This window comes from Triticum dicoccoides, chromosome 2B, assembly GCF_002162155.2.
Source record: "Triticum dicoccoides isolate Atlit2015 ecotype Zavitan chromosome 2B, WEW_v2.0, whole genome shotgun sequence".
NCBI lineage: Eukaryota > Viridiplantae > Streptophyta > Magnoliopsida > Poales > Poaceae > Triticum > Triticum dicoccoides.
The window spans coordinates 215,911,364-215,927,685 of NC_041383.1; the positions used below are offsets into that span (position 1 = coordinate 215,911,364).

Genomic DNA, 16,322 nt, shown 5'->3' on the forward strand with positions numbered 1-16,322 from the left:
CTACAACCAGTTTCAATTTTTGCTACCACCGGTGTCTTTGATTTTGCTAGAACATCCTTCCACAAAGGCTCCTTTTTTTGCATTTTTGCTTCCACTGTTTTTGGTTTTGCTGGAACTAAAACAAAGATTTGCTACTACTGCTGTTGGCTTTGAGCCATGGTTTTCTGCTGCTGAGCTTTTTTTGCTGGAACTATCATTTAATTGTGCTGGAAGTGACATTTTTTGTTGCAACCGCCTTCGCGTTTTGCTACGACCAGGGAAGTTTTTTGCTACATCCATGCATGGCTCCAGAGTCGGCGAGAAACACCGGAGACGACGACGGCGAGGGGCGGCAACCGGCGACAAGGGCGGGGACCGGCGAGGGGCGGCAACCGGCGGCAAGGGCGCGGGCGGCGGCAAGCGCGATCCGCCATGGACGCGGGCTGTTGGTCAACGCACGAGAGGAGGCATGAGGACGAAGCGGTACGTCCAGAGGATGCCGCATCCAGCGGCTGGGCATAAACAGATCGAGCGGCTACGTGCTGACCGGCCCAAATTTGGGCCGGCGCACCGGCGCCTATAAGCGCCCTTGCAGGAAGAGGCACTATTGAGAAGTACGATGGAGAGATGGGTGTCAGTACTGATTATAGTTGTTTATTGTCTTGAAAAGGATGATCTCTCACACCTCTCATGCAACTGCATTGTTTATTCGGCTGCACCACCCTAGAGCCAGCTCTTAGCCTCGGGCCTCCACGAGAACATGAGGTTTTAGTGGATTTTAGATTTCCTGTGAAAAATACAGGTTTTTGTGACTATCCGGTGGAACAGACGACTGATATTCCTCTGAAACGAACGCACTACCGGTAGGAATTCCTATGGTAACCCTTCCTCCAAAAGTTCCTGCAAAATTCCTGTATACCGAACGCGGCCTAAAGCATCGAGTCGGGCACGGATATTTTGGATCACCGACCCAGCAAACCTACCGTTTCGCTTGTCTCTCGGCCATCCATATCCCCAAACCGAATCCTTCGCTCCCAGATCAAGAAAGAATCCTTCGCCCCCCAAAGAGCTTTTTACGCGTCTCCGCCAACGCCGCAGCCGACGAAACCCTAGCATCGCGATGTTGTCGTCGAAGGAGCCCCTGGGTCCTGGACATGCCTTTCCCGGCGACTGCTATCCCAGCCATCTGCCCAGCTTCGAAATCCCCACAGATCTTTTTGGTCCCTTTCCCCGGCATGTTCATGAGACTCGCGAGGAGGCCCCCATCGATGTGTTTAGATTCGAAATCGCCCCAGATCTATTCGGTTCTACCCACCATCGTCTCCTTGATGCGTTCGAGGAGGAGGAGGAGGAGGAGGTGGTGGTGGTGTTGGCGGAGAAGAAAGAGAGAGGGTTCCTCGAGAGCGGTGAGTATTACCGCCTAGCTTCTCTATGTTTTCTAATCTTTTGCGCCGATTTAGCTAGGCTTCCTATCGATCAAACTTTTGGGTAACCGCGCAGAATCAGAGTCTGAATCTGAGTTGCCTAGCTGGGACGACATTCTCGTGGGCGCTGGTGTTGAACCTGTTGATGGCGTCAACTTGTCCGACTTGATGGATTACGATCCGCTGGCAGTGGATGCCGACAACGAGGAGACAAACTGCCCAGGTATATAATTAGATACCACTTTCGTCATGTGTCCAGATAACGAAAAACAGTTAATTGGTCAGTCGATCCTACACTGATTTGTTTTTTCAGGGAAGAAATTTCCCGAGGCAACAGCAGCGAAAGTAGACGATATATGGAGTAGGATTTACACCAGACGCAACATCGAGTACCAGAAGAAGTGTGAGGAGATTGAAGCAAGTGAAGATGAGAATGCCACATTTCCTTCTTATCCTCTCAAAATACTCCCTGAGGCAACAGGTCTATGTGTCTTGAGGGGCTTTTGCCACCACCGTGAATATAAAACCCATGATACTTCCACTAGTAAGCTTGTCGATCTCATTCATTCCTAGCTAACGCAGCGATTAATCTGCGACTGTGATCTACCTATGTTTGTTATAACAACTTTTGCTATCACTATATTTTGCAGCTAGATCAAGTCTTGGGTTACGTGATCCAAGACTGATGCTACAGATCTTTGCGATGCATTTATCAATCTCCGAATCCTATTCCTACCCCGTTAGCGTCTATGGAATTGTTGCTGTTCGGGATGCCTTGGAGCCACTACGGAATCTTGTGTTTAACCGTCCCTGCAGAGATGATGCTTTTACGGTTGACCAGGTAATTGATCGAGCTAGGCTTGGTTCTGTTTCCATGTAACTTTTCAGTTGCAGTGCATGTGAGATTTTTGTTGTTCTGATTCTTCATTACTTGGTTGGATCCACTAAAAGGAAATTATATATGCATTTAGTCCTCCATTTTCTGTGTAAATGGTATAATTATACATTTGCGGTAATTCTGTGATTCGTTCTTTTTGTTATCTGTGTCACTTTTGGTCGACAAAAAGGGCCACTGAATCTTGACTACCTGTACCAATAATTGCACTATGCTGTGCTGTCACCCCTTTCAGTATGTTCTCCGGCGTCAACACGCTATCAGTTCCATGCCCATCAGATCCTGCAAACTTTATATGATTGTGCTGCCAAAAGCATGGAAAAGTAGTCATGTTTGATTATCCTAACATAATTATAAAATGTTTACTCTATTTCTTTATTACACAAGTTGTGTTTTGACTCCCTGCAAAGCAACACATATTTCTCTACGCACAGGCATTAACATGTTATGGACTCCTGGAATTCTGATCTAGTTGTAACATCAATAGCACATGAAACTAGTCATCTTCTGATTTACAAGGCATATTTTTTTTTACCAACTATGCATAGGGTGCTTAGAAGGTTCTAGATCAGACTATATTGGCTAGGGGGAGATGATTATGATATCCCCAGTCTTCCTGTTTTAGGAATTAGGAATTACAGAGATAGTAATACAGGTGAATGGAGGTTTTTTTTTGCACCTGGGCACAGTTGCCCATTGAATCTGAGCCATCCATGTCTGTCGCAGGATAGGTGCCCATTCTTTTAGGAATCACAAATACTAATTAAGTACATTCTCATATAGGCCCACCATGACATAGTACAGGTTAATCGGCCTTCCTCTCTTGCCTATCCCCTTCTCTCTCACCTCTCCCCATACAGTGAGCTTGGCCATAGGAGCCGCTGCTCCACCAGTCCAGGTTAGTATGGCCTGATCTACCCATCGTCGTGGGAAGACTATGTTCCCACGGCTGTTGTGTCTTTGAGGTTTGCTCCCATGGCCTCTGCGTGGTCCTGGTCCACTCTGACAGGATGCGCTGCATAGATCGTCCGGAACCCAATGTGTATGTTGGAGAAAACAATAGAATACGGACTTGTGCTAAATTCATTGTAAGTTCCCACTGTTACCTATCTCAAACCGCAAGTCCGGTGCTGATGTGGTTTGCACCTGCATCTTTGGCGCACAGAAGCATTTTCCAAGTGTATGTTGAAGAGGGGGTGGCGGTATATATGAGTGAGTGGAGAAAGGTTGAAAATGCATGCATGTAAAAGAAATGCCAAACAGCGTCTGGCTTGTACTTTCAAACAGAACTACTTCCTCTGTTCCTAAATATAAGTCTTTGTAGAGATTTCACTATGGACCACATACGCATGTATGTAGATGCATTTAGAGTGTAGATTCACTCATTTTGCTTCGTATGTAGTCCATGGTGGAATCTCTCCAAAGACTTATATTTAGGAACGGAGGGAGTAGATTTTAGTCCAAATATGATCATGCATGTCTTGCCGAGTTAATTTTGTCGATATATACTGATGTATCCCAAACTGGGTTTATATATCTTGTTGAGTTCTAATGCTTACTAATATTTTTTAATTGCAGGATTCCTTAACCTTGCCTCTTTGTAGTCCTCGTCGAGGAATGTATATAGTAAGGGACAGAGCATTACTAGAAGTTGATCTTTGGGTAAAGGAGGAAGGAGATGGGTCATCTGACAAACAGTTGCTTTCTTTGTATGCTGAGTTTGAGGGGATGTACGAGTTAGATGAAATGCTAGATGGAGAGGTTAGTAGTGACCTTGGCAGCTTGGTCATTGACTATCTCTTGCTTGATGAGAGTGTTGAGGCTGTAATACAAGTCTCTGCAAAGATTGACTGCCCTCATCATATGAGATTCACTGCATTCACTAGTGGCTTTGATGGTGAGATTGTGCTGTTTGATGATAAGTTCTCTGGGAATGGAAAACTGTTCCAGTATGTTGTCGCGGTGAAGGCTGAGGGGAAATTGGATATTTGCTTAAAAATGGAGGAATCATTGTTTTGGTGGACTTTCCAGGAAGGAGCTGTTGGAGCTGTTAGGTTCCCTGATGACTCAGTTTTAAATTACGGGCAGTTTGAGGTGACGGTGCTTTTTGCTCCTAAGAAATTTACCATGGATGACTGAAACCTGATCTGTAATATCGGTGTTTTTTTATCTTCTATACTTCCTCTGTAACTTAATATACATTGATCATTACTACTACTTCTTCGGTCCCATAATATAAGATGTTATTACATTCATAGACAACATATTATATTATGGGATGGGAGGGAGTATTCGAATATCCATTTGTAAGCCTCCTAGAAGCTTGACGCTTTAATTAACGTTGTCTATGAATGTTTAATTGCAGCAGATACTTTGAAATGCGTGTATGCATGCATACTGTCTTCTTGCTTGGTAGTGTTTCGAGTTGCATTTCTCTAAAAATGTTGACACCTCATCTGTCCACCCTCTCTCTTTTCTTTAAAGCAACCATATACTCCCTCCGTCCCAAAATATGTGTCTCAAGCTTTGTACTAGCTCTAATACAAATTTGTACTAAGCTCAAGACACTTATTTTAGGATGGAGGGAGTATTTCATTAGACAAACTGTTTTCAGAGATTAGTACTAAGCTCAAGACACTTATTTTGGGATGGAGGGAGTATTTCATTAGACAAACTGTTTTCAGAGATTACACATACGGTCATACACAAATGCTTGTCAAGCAACTTTGTATAAAGAATTTCACAAGATGTGAAACTACTATTCCACCCTTGTAGAGACACTTATTTTGGGACGGAGGGAGTATTTCATTAGACAAACTGTTTTCAGAGATTACACATATGGTCATCATATGAGACACAAATGCTTGTCAAGCAACTTTGCACAAAGAATTCCACAAGATGTGAAACTACTATTCCACCCTTGTAGAAACTCGTGCCTCGCCGAAACATAGTCCACAAACATCCTCCGCCGCCACCATGGCAACGCCGGAAAAAGATGAGAATAGCCGCCATACCAAGATCTAAGAGAGCACCATCGCATACAAAGATGCTTTTTGAGCCGTTGAAGCGGGTCACCGCAAGCGACGAGATCGAGTCTTTATGGCACGTAGGCCGGGGATCTTCCCCATGGTCACCAGATCTCGACGCCGTCAACTTCATCCGATGTAGTCGAAGAAGAGGAACGTCGCCGCCTGCCATCATCCACACACCCAGCTGCAAGGCAGTAAACACAACTACAGCAACCGACACAACAGCGCCATCGGCCGACTACCAGACATGAACCTCGCCAGATCCAGAGATCGGCGAGACGACCGGGACACCTGCCCCCCAACGCCACCAGTTGCAGCGACGACGAGATGGAGGAGGAGCAGACACGAATTATTTCGACGCCGCGCCACCTCCTCCATGAAAACACCGTCTCAAGGAAACACTAGGCCAACCCTACCTACAGACCTATGCCGAAGCAACAGGATCCCCACCCCTCCGGCCACCGGAGCGGCGAACAGAGGAGGCAGGGACCGACGGCAACGACTTGGAGGCCGGTGTGGTTGGAGGCAGATGCGTCGCCTCCTGATCGTCTGTCTCGGGCGGTTCCAGGAGCGAACCGCTACGCTGCACGGGAGCAGATACTTCATTCTTCACCCTCTGTTTTAACGTCATTGCACAATATTCTTACGTCACATAATTTTTGTGGACTTTTCACTTGTATTTTAATTCTCTTGTGCCAATTTTTGCATATTCAATCAATATGAATGTAACTATCTGTATACCGATTTTTAAGAATACACAACATTGCCAGTTTACATATTCGGAAACTCTGTAGTTATTGGGCAATTATACCGAAACAAACACCTCCCAAGATTTGTTGTTGGCTTTTCTTGTACGAGAGAAATCAAAGGAGAAGGCTGTTAGTGAATTGACTAGTCTTAGCTTCACCAGGAGCGAGATTTTTGAGGCTGCAACCATATTTGCTAAAGCTCCAGATCACAGGAACGAATACACAAGGGTGAATACACCTATAGGCTAGCAGAACACTAATTCACATAAACAAAATCTGATAGATGAATTACTTCCCAAAGTAACAAAGCATCAACTAGTCAGTTCACACAAAACACGCACTATATTTTACAAGTGCGAAACTAAACAAATAGCATGTTGCAAGCACTTTATCAAATCTGAACATTACACATCTCAAGTTCACAGAAAATTTAGAGAGAGAACGGCAGCAACAACACAAAATGGTGTAGAAGAGGCAGCTGGCGTCGTCGTCATCGTGCTGATGGTGAAGAGGAGGAGCAACATGGGTGCAAGGAGAGGCGCAGCAGCAACAGAGGTCGCAGAAGAGTAGAAGTAAGGTGGTCATTTCCTAGGTGAAGAGGAGCAGCAGCAAGATTGGGAAGAAGAGCTTCAGATCGGTGGCGTAAGGAGGTGGAAGACGAGGTGCAGCAAGGGGCTCATCGATGGAGCAGCGAGGAGCTCCTGATGGTGATGTGGTGGTGGCGTGCCACCACGTCTGACTGGCCGTGGCGGCGGACGGGGTTGGAGGAGTTTGCGTGGAAGAAGAGGAGAAGGGCCAGGTCCAAAAGGGGTCAATAGGGGTTTTACCCCTCTCGATCTGATCTTCACACATTTCCATTTTGCCCCTTCTCTTTTCTTCTTTTTGTCAAAGATGATCCCTCCATCTTTAGTTTGGACACCCTGGTTACTTCTTTTCTTCACGCTCAAGCCCTTTGACGTATTGATGCAGATGATGCTCATCATACCCCAACACTTGAACTTTTACCTGTCCTCAAGTAAAGACACACCGACAAAGGCTAGATAGTGAACCGTGAATTAAGTAAAGTATGTCTCCGAACATTGCTTGCTTTGGACTTTGCTAGTGAAAACCGTTGGTTAGAAGTGCTACAGAGCAATAGTAAACTCGATCATTTTAAAATTTACACTGATAAAAGAAGATTAACAAGTTCAAATGTTTGATTGTGTGGAAAGATCCTAAAGAGAGCCTGATCCTACCAAATACATGAAATAAAATTGAATATCATGTGACACAGTCACTTATTAGAAAGAATAAAACATTGCAGTTGAACCATTTATTTAACAGCAAAAATTTGAACCAACCAACCAATTTCACCATGAGAGCATAACACCGATCCCGAGATCATGATATACACCAGGTTTAACTATTTAGTGGCTTAACCATTTATTTATATTTTGATAACTAGTCTCCCATAAGAACATACCACCGATCCTGATCATGACATCCTCTAGGTCAAACTAGTTACTGGCTTAAATTTATTCATTTATTTAGCAAGGAAAGTAAATACCCAATCATACCAGATTTCACATGTCACCGATCCCAGGACCATGGCATACTACTGTTTGCAAGATTAGATAGGATGATTCAGTACCACTTATCAAACAAAGAAATAATACAAGGATACAAGAATCTTCACTAGACCACATTTGGTTCACAAACTGCCGTTCCAGGGAACATAGTATGCTAACCTAAAGTTGTTAAGTGATGGCTTCGAATGGGAACACAATTGGCACAAACTCAGCATTTGAACTTAATGATCTAGGTGTATCGGAGTGAAAGCAGAAAATGATGCACTTTACCAGTGTACTAAGGATTTGAGCACTTGAACAATTAGCTTTTACTACTTTCAGCAAAGCAGGCATTGTGTAGATCATAAGTTTACAAGGCATTCGGTAATCTTGGTTCGCTTATTCACATCAAGCACAAAATGTGGAGGTAAAATTCAGCATGACAACATTAAGAATTGAATCAAGCAAATAGCAATTTCACAAGATTGATTTGAGGATGTATTAATCATGTTCAGTAAGGGTCATGAAACAGCTCACCAGGCTTTCCTAATGTAGCATGCGCTTGATCACTCTCTAACTTTCTGCAAACTGCAGCTCTTCTCCTTTTGCTTTTCTATCCTTATGCAGGCTCCAGCTTATCTCTTCCTCGTGTGTGTCCATTGCTTCTCCTCATCACAGTGCTCTGAATCCACCAGGGTCCCAAGGAACATCATCTCGAACTTGGTCAGCTCAAAGTGAATGGTGCACAAGCGTAAACCTGCAAGAACACTAGACAAACAAGCCAATACAAGTGATAGGGACAATGCCCCCTAAGGAATCAATAGAGTACCCTATCATATAAGCATATCATAAACAGATATCCTTAATAAATCAAATGGTGCACAGGCAGTATTAATGGTATGAGATACCTTGTGGAGAAAGCTGAGATCATACCTGAGATAGTTAGGGAGAAGTTTTAGGACTACCTCAATGTAAGATGCCATGGAATGCATTGTAGTGGAAACTTCCACAGGGTTCGTTTCAACAAATGAAATAATAGATCTTAGCTCCTTGACATCTGAAGCTGCCACACTATAATCACAATGAAGATCCCCATCTCAGGCTAAGTGTTGAGGAATCAATGTGGCTAACATCATCGAAGGCAAACTTCTCCATATCTGGTTCTAGCAGCACATGTATCTACTAAAGGTGACTCCTCAGCATCAATAGAAACTGACTGCAGCTCTGGATCATCCATGAAAGGATCATGAAAATGAAAAATTAAATCTCCATCACTAGTGCCCCTATTATCTGTAGTATTTGTGTCAACTAGAAGGGTATCATCATCGTCAAAGATAATCCATGCAAGCTCAATCTTGTCACAGTGAGAAAGTGGTTCAGGCTTTTGTGTAAGAATTGGTTGCTGAGGTGAAGTAATTTGCTGCAAGCAAACCAATGAATCTGATTTGGGCTTCTGATTGTGTCACTGAAGTTGGTGGAAAGCCATGTTCTCAATTAGCAGAAAAGCATCATCAAGTGTCTTGTTTGTAATATATCCACCAGCTAGCATATCTACATTGGATTGAGTGTCCAAAGTCAATCCGCTAGAATATATATGTAGGTCTAACCATTTCTCTAACCCATGATTAGGACATTTCCTGAATAAAGCCTTCTCTCTCCCAAGCATCATACAAGCTCACGCCTTCACGCTGAACGAAGTTGAAGATCCCATTTCGAATCGCGGACTGCTTATGTAATGGGAAATATTTATCCAAGAAAGCTTGTGATATCTCATTCCAACTGTATGACCTTGATGGCAAGGATGATACCAAGCACGAGCATCATCTCGTAGAGAGAATGTGAACAACATGCACTTGATAGCATCTTGAGGAACTCCATGTTACTTTACTGTATCTGAATACTCCATGACTTGGTGTAGAGGACGCCTGGTTACTTCTTTTCTTCACGCTAGGTCCTTTGACGTATTGATGCAGCAGAAGCACTTCATCTCCTGATCCTTTTTAGAAGAATTTTGTGCCTTGTCGCATTGTTCTGCAACATACTTCAGAGAATGTAAAACTGTGCATTTGGACATATTAATCATTGTAGCATTCAATAATAACAAATATATTATGATAGGAGTGCAAGTAAATGGCACAAAAATGATGAGAAAACAGTGTAAAGATGATGCTCAGCACTAAAATTAGGAAAGGGATGTTCTCCTGGTTACGATACAGACTGCTGATTGTCTTTGTTGCCCCACCTCAGACAAACGGACAACGAGCACACCTCAGAACCTGCAACCTACAAACAGAGGAATGCTTGATTTTTCTTGTAAATTAGATCATCAAATAAACTACTACAGAAATTTTTTTAGAACAATCGACCTGAACTATATTGCAGGAAAGGTAGAAGCAGTCTTAAATTATCTAATATTGTTTTTACTGATCTACTATTGGTCAGACAGATTGTCAGCTACTACAAAAAAAAAAAACAATGCTAGCCTGGTCTTGTCTCTTCTGCACTGGCCACCAGTCCCCCCAAATTGCTGACACTGTTTCGGTACTCGCTTAAATCAATGTAGTCGGGCCCCTTTTAAAAGAGTTTCAGTTTTTGTCAAACTTTATCATCCCATCTTTCTTACTCCCTCCGCCCCATAATATAAGATGTTATTCCAACCAATATAATATCTTATATTATAGGGCCGAGGGAGTACCCTATAGATAAACAAGTATGTACATAGCATCCATACAACAACAACAACAACAACAACAACAACAACAACAAGAACAATAACAAAGCCTTTAGTCCCAAACAAGTTGGGGTAGGCTAGAGCTGAAACCTAATAGATCTCGCAACCAACTTATGGTTTTGGCTCATCCATCCCATTGAAAAATTGTAAAATTTTCAATCTCCTCGAAGACAACTAAGGATACATGGTTCTGGCACAACCAAGGATACATGGTAATCAAATAAGCAGACAGTCTATGACATCTAACTTTAGGGAAAGTTTAGAAGAATCTTCACTTTCGTCCACGGAAGGCCATAACAATTTGGATATAACAGAAAAAAAAATACAAATCTTGAAAGGAACAGAATTACCTTGATAGCAGACGTTCAACCCCTGCTTGCCTGACTCGGTTTAAAAATGTTTTGCTGCCCCCTATTAGTCTATGTAATGAAATATGTCCAGATGGAGCCACAAAGTTCACTACCTTGATGCCGCACCTGGCATTTTGACCAGCTGTGTTGTCTTTTCCATCCTCAGAAACTAAATGTCTCACATGATTGCCAAGCTGCCCAGAGAATAGAAAAAAATAAAGTTAGCTTCACGGCACAATATATTCATAATGAGGCCCCAAGAGCTACAAACAATTCAAATCTCGCTTTGTTGGTTCGTGTGAGCTTGTTAGAGTGTCTTGCAATACCTAGGTGGACCATAAAAGAAGAAAAACAAAAGCATTTTTTTGGTGTTCAGCAGAACTGCAAAACTAATAACTGGGCAACGGAAGAAGTGATGTCACTTCAAATTCAAGGCAACCGCCCCATCATATTGGCAACATACCAAATAATCAAGTTGACATTACTACCGTACATAATTTGGTACTGGTACTGCTACAAAAATTGTATCGGGTGGCCATGTTTACCTAGGTGAGGCACGGTGGAGGGGAGATGGGTGATGTTTAGCTAGCTAGGTGGAGAGGAGAAGGATGCGCTGCCGTCCCTTGCTCTCCTCGTCCGCGCGCTGCCGCTGGTGGACGGCCTGGGGAAGAGGAGCAACGACGAAATGAGCGCACAGGGAGGGACCACAAGTTGGGCGTCGTCAACCTAGGGGCTGACGGCGTCTTCAGATGTGTAGGTCCGTCCGTCCGCCCGTCAGCTAGCTATATATCCAATGGCAGCCTGGACTCCTGCGTCCTGTTCGGGGGGTGTTAGAGGATCTCACGGAGCGCATCAATCGGCCCAGACGGCGGCACCGCGTGGTTCAGCAGCGGCTCCCCCGCAGTTGCTTCCTTGCGTTCTGGTGACTTCATACCTCGCCAGCGAAGAAGCACGGCGACCTGGTGGACTTGCCCGGAGAAGCAGAGCACCGCCGCCGCCGCGTGTATGGCAATCTGCTTCTCCGTGCGTCGTTCGCGAGCACGGACCCCGGATGGATAGGTGTGCCGCGACGCGGAGGGGCGCCCAGCCGTGTGTCGAGGTTGCCACTAGAGATGTTCCCGACGAGGAACACCTTGCGGAGGAGCCCTGCCCAGGTGTGTCGAGGTTGCCACTAGAGATGTTCCCGACGAGGAACACCTTGCGGAGGAGCTCGGCCTAAGCCGTCGGACATGGTGAATTCGTGATGGCCCGACCGCGCGACGATATGGCATCTGCCTCACGTGTTCGAGCCACCTCGGGTAAGAACACATGGGCATGGCGACGAGGGAGGAAACTCCTCTTCGGCGTGCACAACACAGCGGCCTTCTCTGGTGTCTGTGCCTCCCCGGCTCAACCTCAACTTGGACGCGCAGCTCACTATGGGCGCGATGCACAGGGGAGGACGCCATTCCTCACTATAACGACGAGGACGAGGTTGCAGTCCTGGACGCCGTCGCCCCCCGCCTGGCGGCCGAGGAGGACGGATGGTCCAGCGCTACGGAACCACGAGCAGGATAGAGTCCAAGCTACTGTCGGGTGATGGCGTCGAGACGGAAAAAACGAGAGAAAACCAATGAAGAAAAAACCAGAAACAATGCAGTCGGCCCATACCTTTGAAAAATTCAGAATGCGCAAGGGTTCATTCAGCACACTCAAAAAGAGACCAGTGTTCCTCTTTGTTTAAGCATAAGCATGATGAGTGTATTACACATCACTTCAGATTAAGAATGCCATTTCGTTTTCAGTTTTGCAGTGTTCATCCATCACAACACCTGAGTGTGCTCAAAATTTCAATCCCAAACTAGGCATCATATTTGAATTACCTTGACAACAGCATACAATGTTAGATCGCAGAGAAGATGACATACATAAAGCAGTGAAATGAAAAACAAACATACATACATAACTAGGTAATTCATACAAGTAGCACTAGTAATGAGCATGACACACCAGATGGAGTGCACCTGAAATCCTCAATGTAGCTTAACATGATTGTAATGGTGACAACTTGTTGATGAAATCCTCACAGAGTCCGGCTTCCATAGCAAATTATGTTGCCGGTATCAGATTCAGCCACTGAACCTGCTGCCTCCATCCCTCCCTCAAGTTCCAGAGTTTGAAACCCAAATGCAAATGTTACATATGACAACAGTCCCAATAACCCCATTCTCAAAGCATAAATAAAGCAATGGAATACGCATATCAATCTAAAGAACTGCATTCATCAACTTGAAACAAGACAAATACTAAAATCCTTTCTTTCACAAATTTCCATTAACCAACAGCTTGCAATTCCATCCACCAATGACATGACATTCCCATAGTAAAGCTACAGCATAGGCACACGCACCCCAAACAACAATTGCAATTAACAACTCATGTTTAAAGCTACAGCATAGGCACACGCACCCCAAACAACAATTGCAATTAACAACTCATGTTTAAAGCTACAGCATAGCCACACGCACCTCTAACAACAATTGCAATTAACAAGCCATGTTTAAAGCTACAGCATAGCCACACACACCCCAAACAACAATTGCAATTAACAAGCCATGTTTAAAGCTAAGCATAGCCACACGCACCCCAAACAACAATTGCAATTAACAAGCCATGTTTAAAGCTACAGCATAGGCACATGCACCCCTAACAACAATTGCAATTAACAAGCCATGTCCAGCAGGCTAACCATCAGAAGCTAGCTCAATTACACTGTGATCATTTCTCAGTTCAAAACCAAAGTAATCTGTGGCACCTTGCAAATTGTGGCGAGCTTTGTATCAACCATGATTCAAACTAAGCGAGCTTTGTAAACACAGATATAGGCCGTGTGCTTGTCTTGATCTGATAAGAGAAACAGATGCAGTTTTAGATAAGTCGGCCAGTTTAATGAAGTTACATCAACACACAGTTTAGATAACTTACAAACATCAAATAATCTTAACCGCAGTTTAGTAATAATCAGTATATCTATACTGACCAGAAAACATTTTAGCCACACTCACCGCTGCCACCACATAGGCTCAGAACCTCACTTTCGTCATGTAGCGATGTAACATGATCATTGAACTGTATCCAGCGTCCTGAATGGCAACATATAATAATCATTATATATATACTGACCAGAAAACATTTAATTCTAAATTTCTAACAGATTTAGATTTAAGATTAATCTGGCCTGACCACTTTGGTGCTTGACCCAGTCAACATAGTGCCCAAAAAGTGCGCTCCGGCCCTGATGTGTCAGGACAGCCACTAAATCGTATATCGCAGTTAATGCTTTCTCAGGTTTTGAAGAATCAACTGCATATAACAAACAACGGTGCAGCTTATTTTGAGTTCGTCAGGCAGCATTAGCAGCAAGTTTGATATCTTGTTGTAGGGGGTGAGAACATCAGAGCACAATGTTGTTAATTGCTGGAAGCTAGAAAGAAGATTTCTGCTAAATAGGAACATAATACAAATTACTAACCATGATCAACATCCATGCTGGAATGTTCCAGAGCCTGAAACAACATGCACACATTCCATCAAGACATTGTCGAACTAAAGCAAATGAGTATGTTTAACTAGCCTCTGTGACAAAACATTAATATCATTATTTCTTGTCAGTTCTTAATAATTAAGACCTCTGACAAAAGATTGATGTGCTTCTAAACCAAACTTCCTAATTGTGCATTTATCACAGAGTCTTCATATGCAAATTGAATGTCCTGAACATTAAAAGAGAATGCTACCTTGCACGACAGAGCTGGAAAATCAAGATTTGAACATAAGTTACCTGTATAGAAGCTTGAATCTTTTGCTTTAGTTCAATAGAGCATAAGTCATGCATATCCAGTTCAGTTGGAAATTCGACTTTCTGGAAGGAGCAAAAATAGTAAAGAAAAACACTCCAGGAAGGCATAAGTTGCTTATAAGAGATGTAAGAGTGAAATAACAAAGTTAGCATACCTGGAAAATCTTGATGGGGCTTTGTGCTGTATTTTGCCAATCTAACCTCGGTAGTCGTACTGTTAGATATCTGAAAGGGAAGAATCTGGAATGTTATTTGTAAACAAAGAAAGCATGTAATTACGCATGGAAATACTTCATTATCTTGCCTTGGTAACTGATTTATGTATGCCTCATTTATATGAATAGCATCGCGTTGCAACGATGGAGAATGCTTCGTGACTTCAGTACGCATACCCTGTTGAAAACATGAAGAATCAAGATCCGCATAAAAAATAACTATCCTAGGAGTATGGGCATTAATAATGAACTTCCCGATGTCAAAACTAAAAGGTGTTCAATTATAAACGGAATGTCACTTACACGCTTCAGTCCTTGTTGGATATTTTGTATATCATTTGCTAAAGTACACGTCAGGATATAACTTGAATCTGGCTTGGAGCCAGTTTCGCCACTTTCTACACAATTTGTCCTGCAATATAGTAGTGACCACATATCGATGCTTAATTCCTGTATGATGCAACTAGAAGTAGATGCAATGAACTTAGAACATTATTATCTTCGTTATGAACAATTAACTTCTGTACAAATAAATAATCTAGCTGCACTATTACAATATAAAAAATGAGCATCCTTTGCTGATATAAGAGGTAGAGAATAAACACCAACTGACACTTGGTATAAAAGTCAACTTGTGGAAATGTCGTATCATCAAGATTTAGGATGGACCAAGTCTGATTCTCTATATTCTTCGAAGCTCCAAATATGCAGAAGAAATCATAGCTTTCTTTTATTTACAAAACTAGCATAGTCGCATAGGATAGGTCCATAGCATAAGAGAAACAATACCAACAGCCTAAGAAAAAAAGAACATATACAGGCATATGATACAAAAACAGCCGTGTGTGTGAGAGAGAGAACCTCGTCACACAATCAATCTGAAACATTTTGTTCATCCAGTCAGTGGTAGGCTCACTACAAAAAAGGTAAAATAATATTCAATATAGTACATATTACACACCACAAGTAAAAATGATAAGGTGCTGCTCAAAAGGGAAAATGTATTTCTGTTCCACAAGTGTTTTTTTACCTACCTAAATACATGCAGTGCTATGAATGAATACAAAATTGATGTTTTGTTAGTAAAAACTGCACAAATTACCTTCCTTTTGATGGAAGAGTTGCTGACAATGTTTCAAGAAACAGTGACCAGAACTCTTGTGCATCCTGCAAGTAACATGGTTTATCATTTAGCATATAAATTTAGTGCATATAACATATGCAATCAGAACAAACCTGCTGCATGTATGCACCTTCATGCCGTTCAGAAAACTGAGGATGAGCTGTCAATAGCATCTACAAATATTACACAGGATTTTTTTTTTATAGAATTCAGAATGCCCCAACCAATATCTCTAATAGGATTCAGGAAAGCTGATCTCTAACCTCAAAGAATTGTTCAGTTTTTACTGGTCCATCACTTTGATCAAGCCTCAGAAAAATGTCCCGGGCTGCAAGGGTCAAATTATGGTGTGCACCATCAACCGAAGCACCCTCCGCATTATCAGGGTAACTGCATGAATAAATGAGGATGAGACAACAAATATTCACGCGAATTAGTACAT

General features: G+C 42.9%; 2 protein-coding genes and 1 non-coding gene across 3 annotated transcripts; 2 read left to right on the forward strand and 1 right to left on the reverse strand.

The window, feature by feature from the left end:
- The first annotated feature begins 956 nt into the window (after positions 1–956).
- Positions 957–4,665, forward strand: LOC119363151. The gene is made up of 5 exons (XM_037628463.1): positions 957–1,385; positions 1,480–1,626; positions 1,717–1,947; positions 2,054–2,244; positions 3,877–4,665. The coding sequence occupies exons 1-5, from the start codon at positions 1,100–1,102 to the stop codon at positions 4,435–4,437; spliced, it is 1,416 nt and encodes a 471-aa protein (XP_037484360.1). The 5' UTR covers positions 957–1,099; the 3' UTR covers positions 4,438–4,665.
- A 4,574-nt stretch (positions 4,666–9,239) lies between these two features.
- Positions 9,240–9,341, forward strand: LOC119266216. Its single transcript, XR_005131940.1, has one exon. It is a non-coding gene; the product is annotated as a small nucleolar RNA R71 (small nucleolar RNA).
- Positions 9,342–12,840: 3,499 nt separating this feature from the next.
- LOC119360798 (ubiquitin carboxyl-terminal hydrolase 7-like) lies at positions 12,841–16,226 on the reverse strand. The gene is made up of 12 exons (XM_037626292.1): positions 16,144–16,226; positions 15,994–16,053; positions 15,860–15,924; positions 15,619–15,672; positions 15,061–15,169; positions 14,847–14,935; positions 14,698–14,767; positions 14,525–14,605; positions 14,216–14,249; positions 13,927–14,046; positions 13,749–13,826; positions 12,841–13,587 (listed from the first exon to the last, which is right to left on the reverse strand). The coding sequence occupies exons 2-12, from the start codon at positions 16,051–16,053 to the stop codon at positions 13,535–13,537; spliced, it is 813 nt and encodes a 270-aa protein (XP_037482189.1). The 5' UTR covers positions 16,144–16,226; the 3' UTR covers positions 12,841–13,534.
- Between the last annotated feature and the right edge of the window lie 96 nt (positions 16,227–16,322).

Excerpts from the sequence above, each read along its gene's own strand:
- LOC119363151 (XM_037628463.1), top strand. The coding sequence starts at position 1,100 with ATGTTGTCGTCGAAGGAGCCCCTGGGTCCTGGACATGCCTTTCCCGGC. Across the intron at positions 1,948-2,053 it reads AACCCATGATACTTCCACTA|CTAGATCAAGTCTTGGGTTA; the intron begins GTAAGCTTGTCG and ends TATATTTTGCAG. Across the intron at positions 2,245-3,876 it reads ATGCTTTTACGGTTGACCAG|GATTCCTTAACCTTGCCTCT; the intron begins GTAATTGATCGA and ends TTTTAATTGCAG.
- LOC119360798 (XM_037626292.1), bottom strand. The coding sequence starts at position 16,053 with ATGCTATTGACAGCTCATCCTCAGTTTTCTGAACGGCATGAAGGTGCA. Across the intron at positions 14,936-15,060 it reads TCCAACAAGGACTGAAGCGT|GGTATGCGTACTGAAGTCAC; the intron begins GTAAGTGACATT and ends TGTTTTCAACAG. Across the intron at positions 14,768-14,846 it reads TACATAAATCAGTTACCAAG|ATATCTAACAGTACGACTAC; the intron begins GCAAGATAATGA and ends CTTCCCTTTCAG.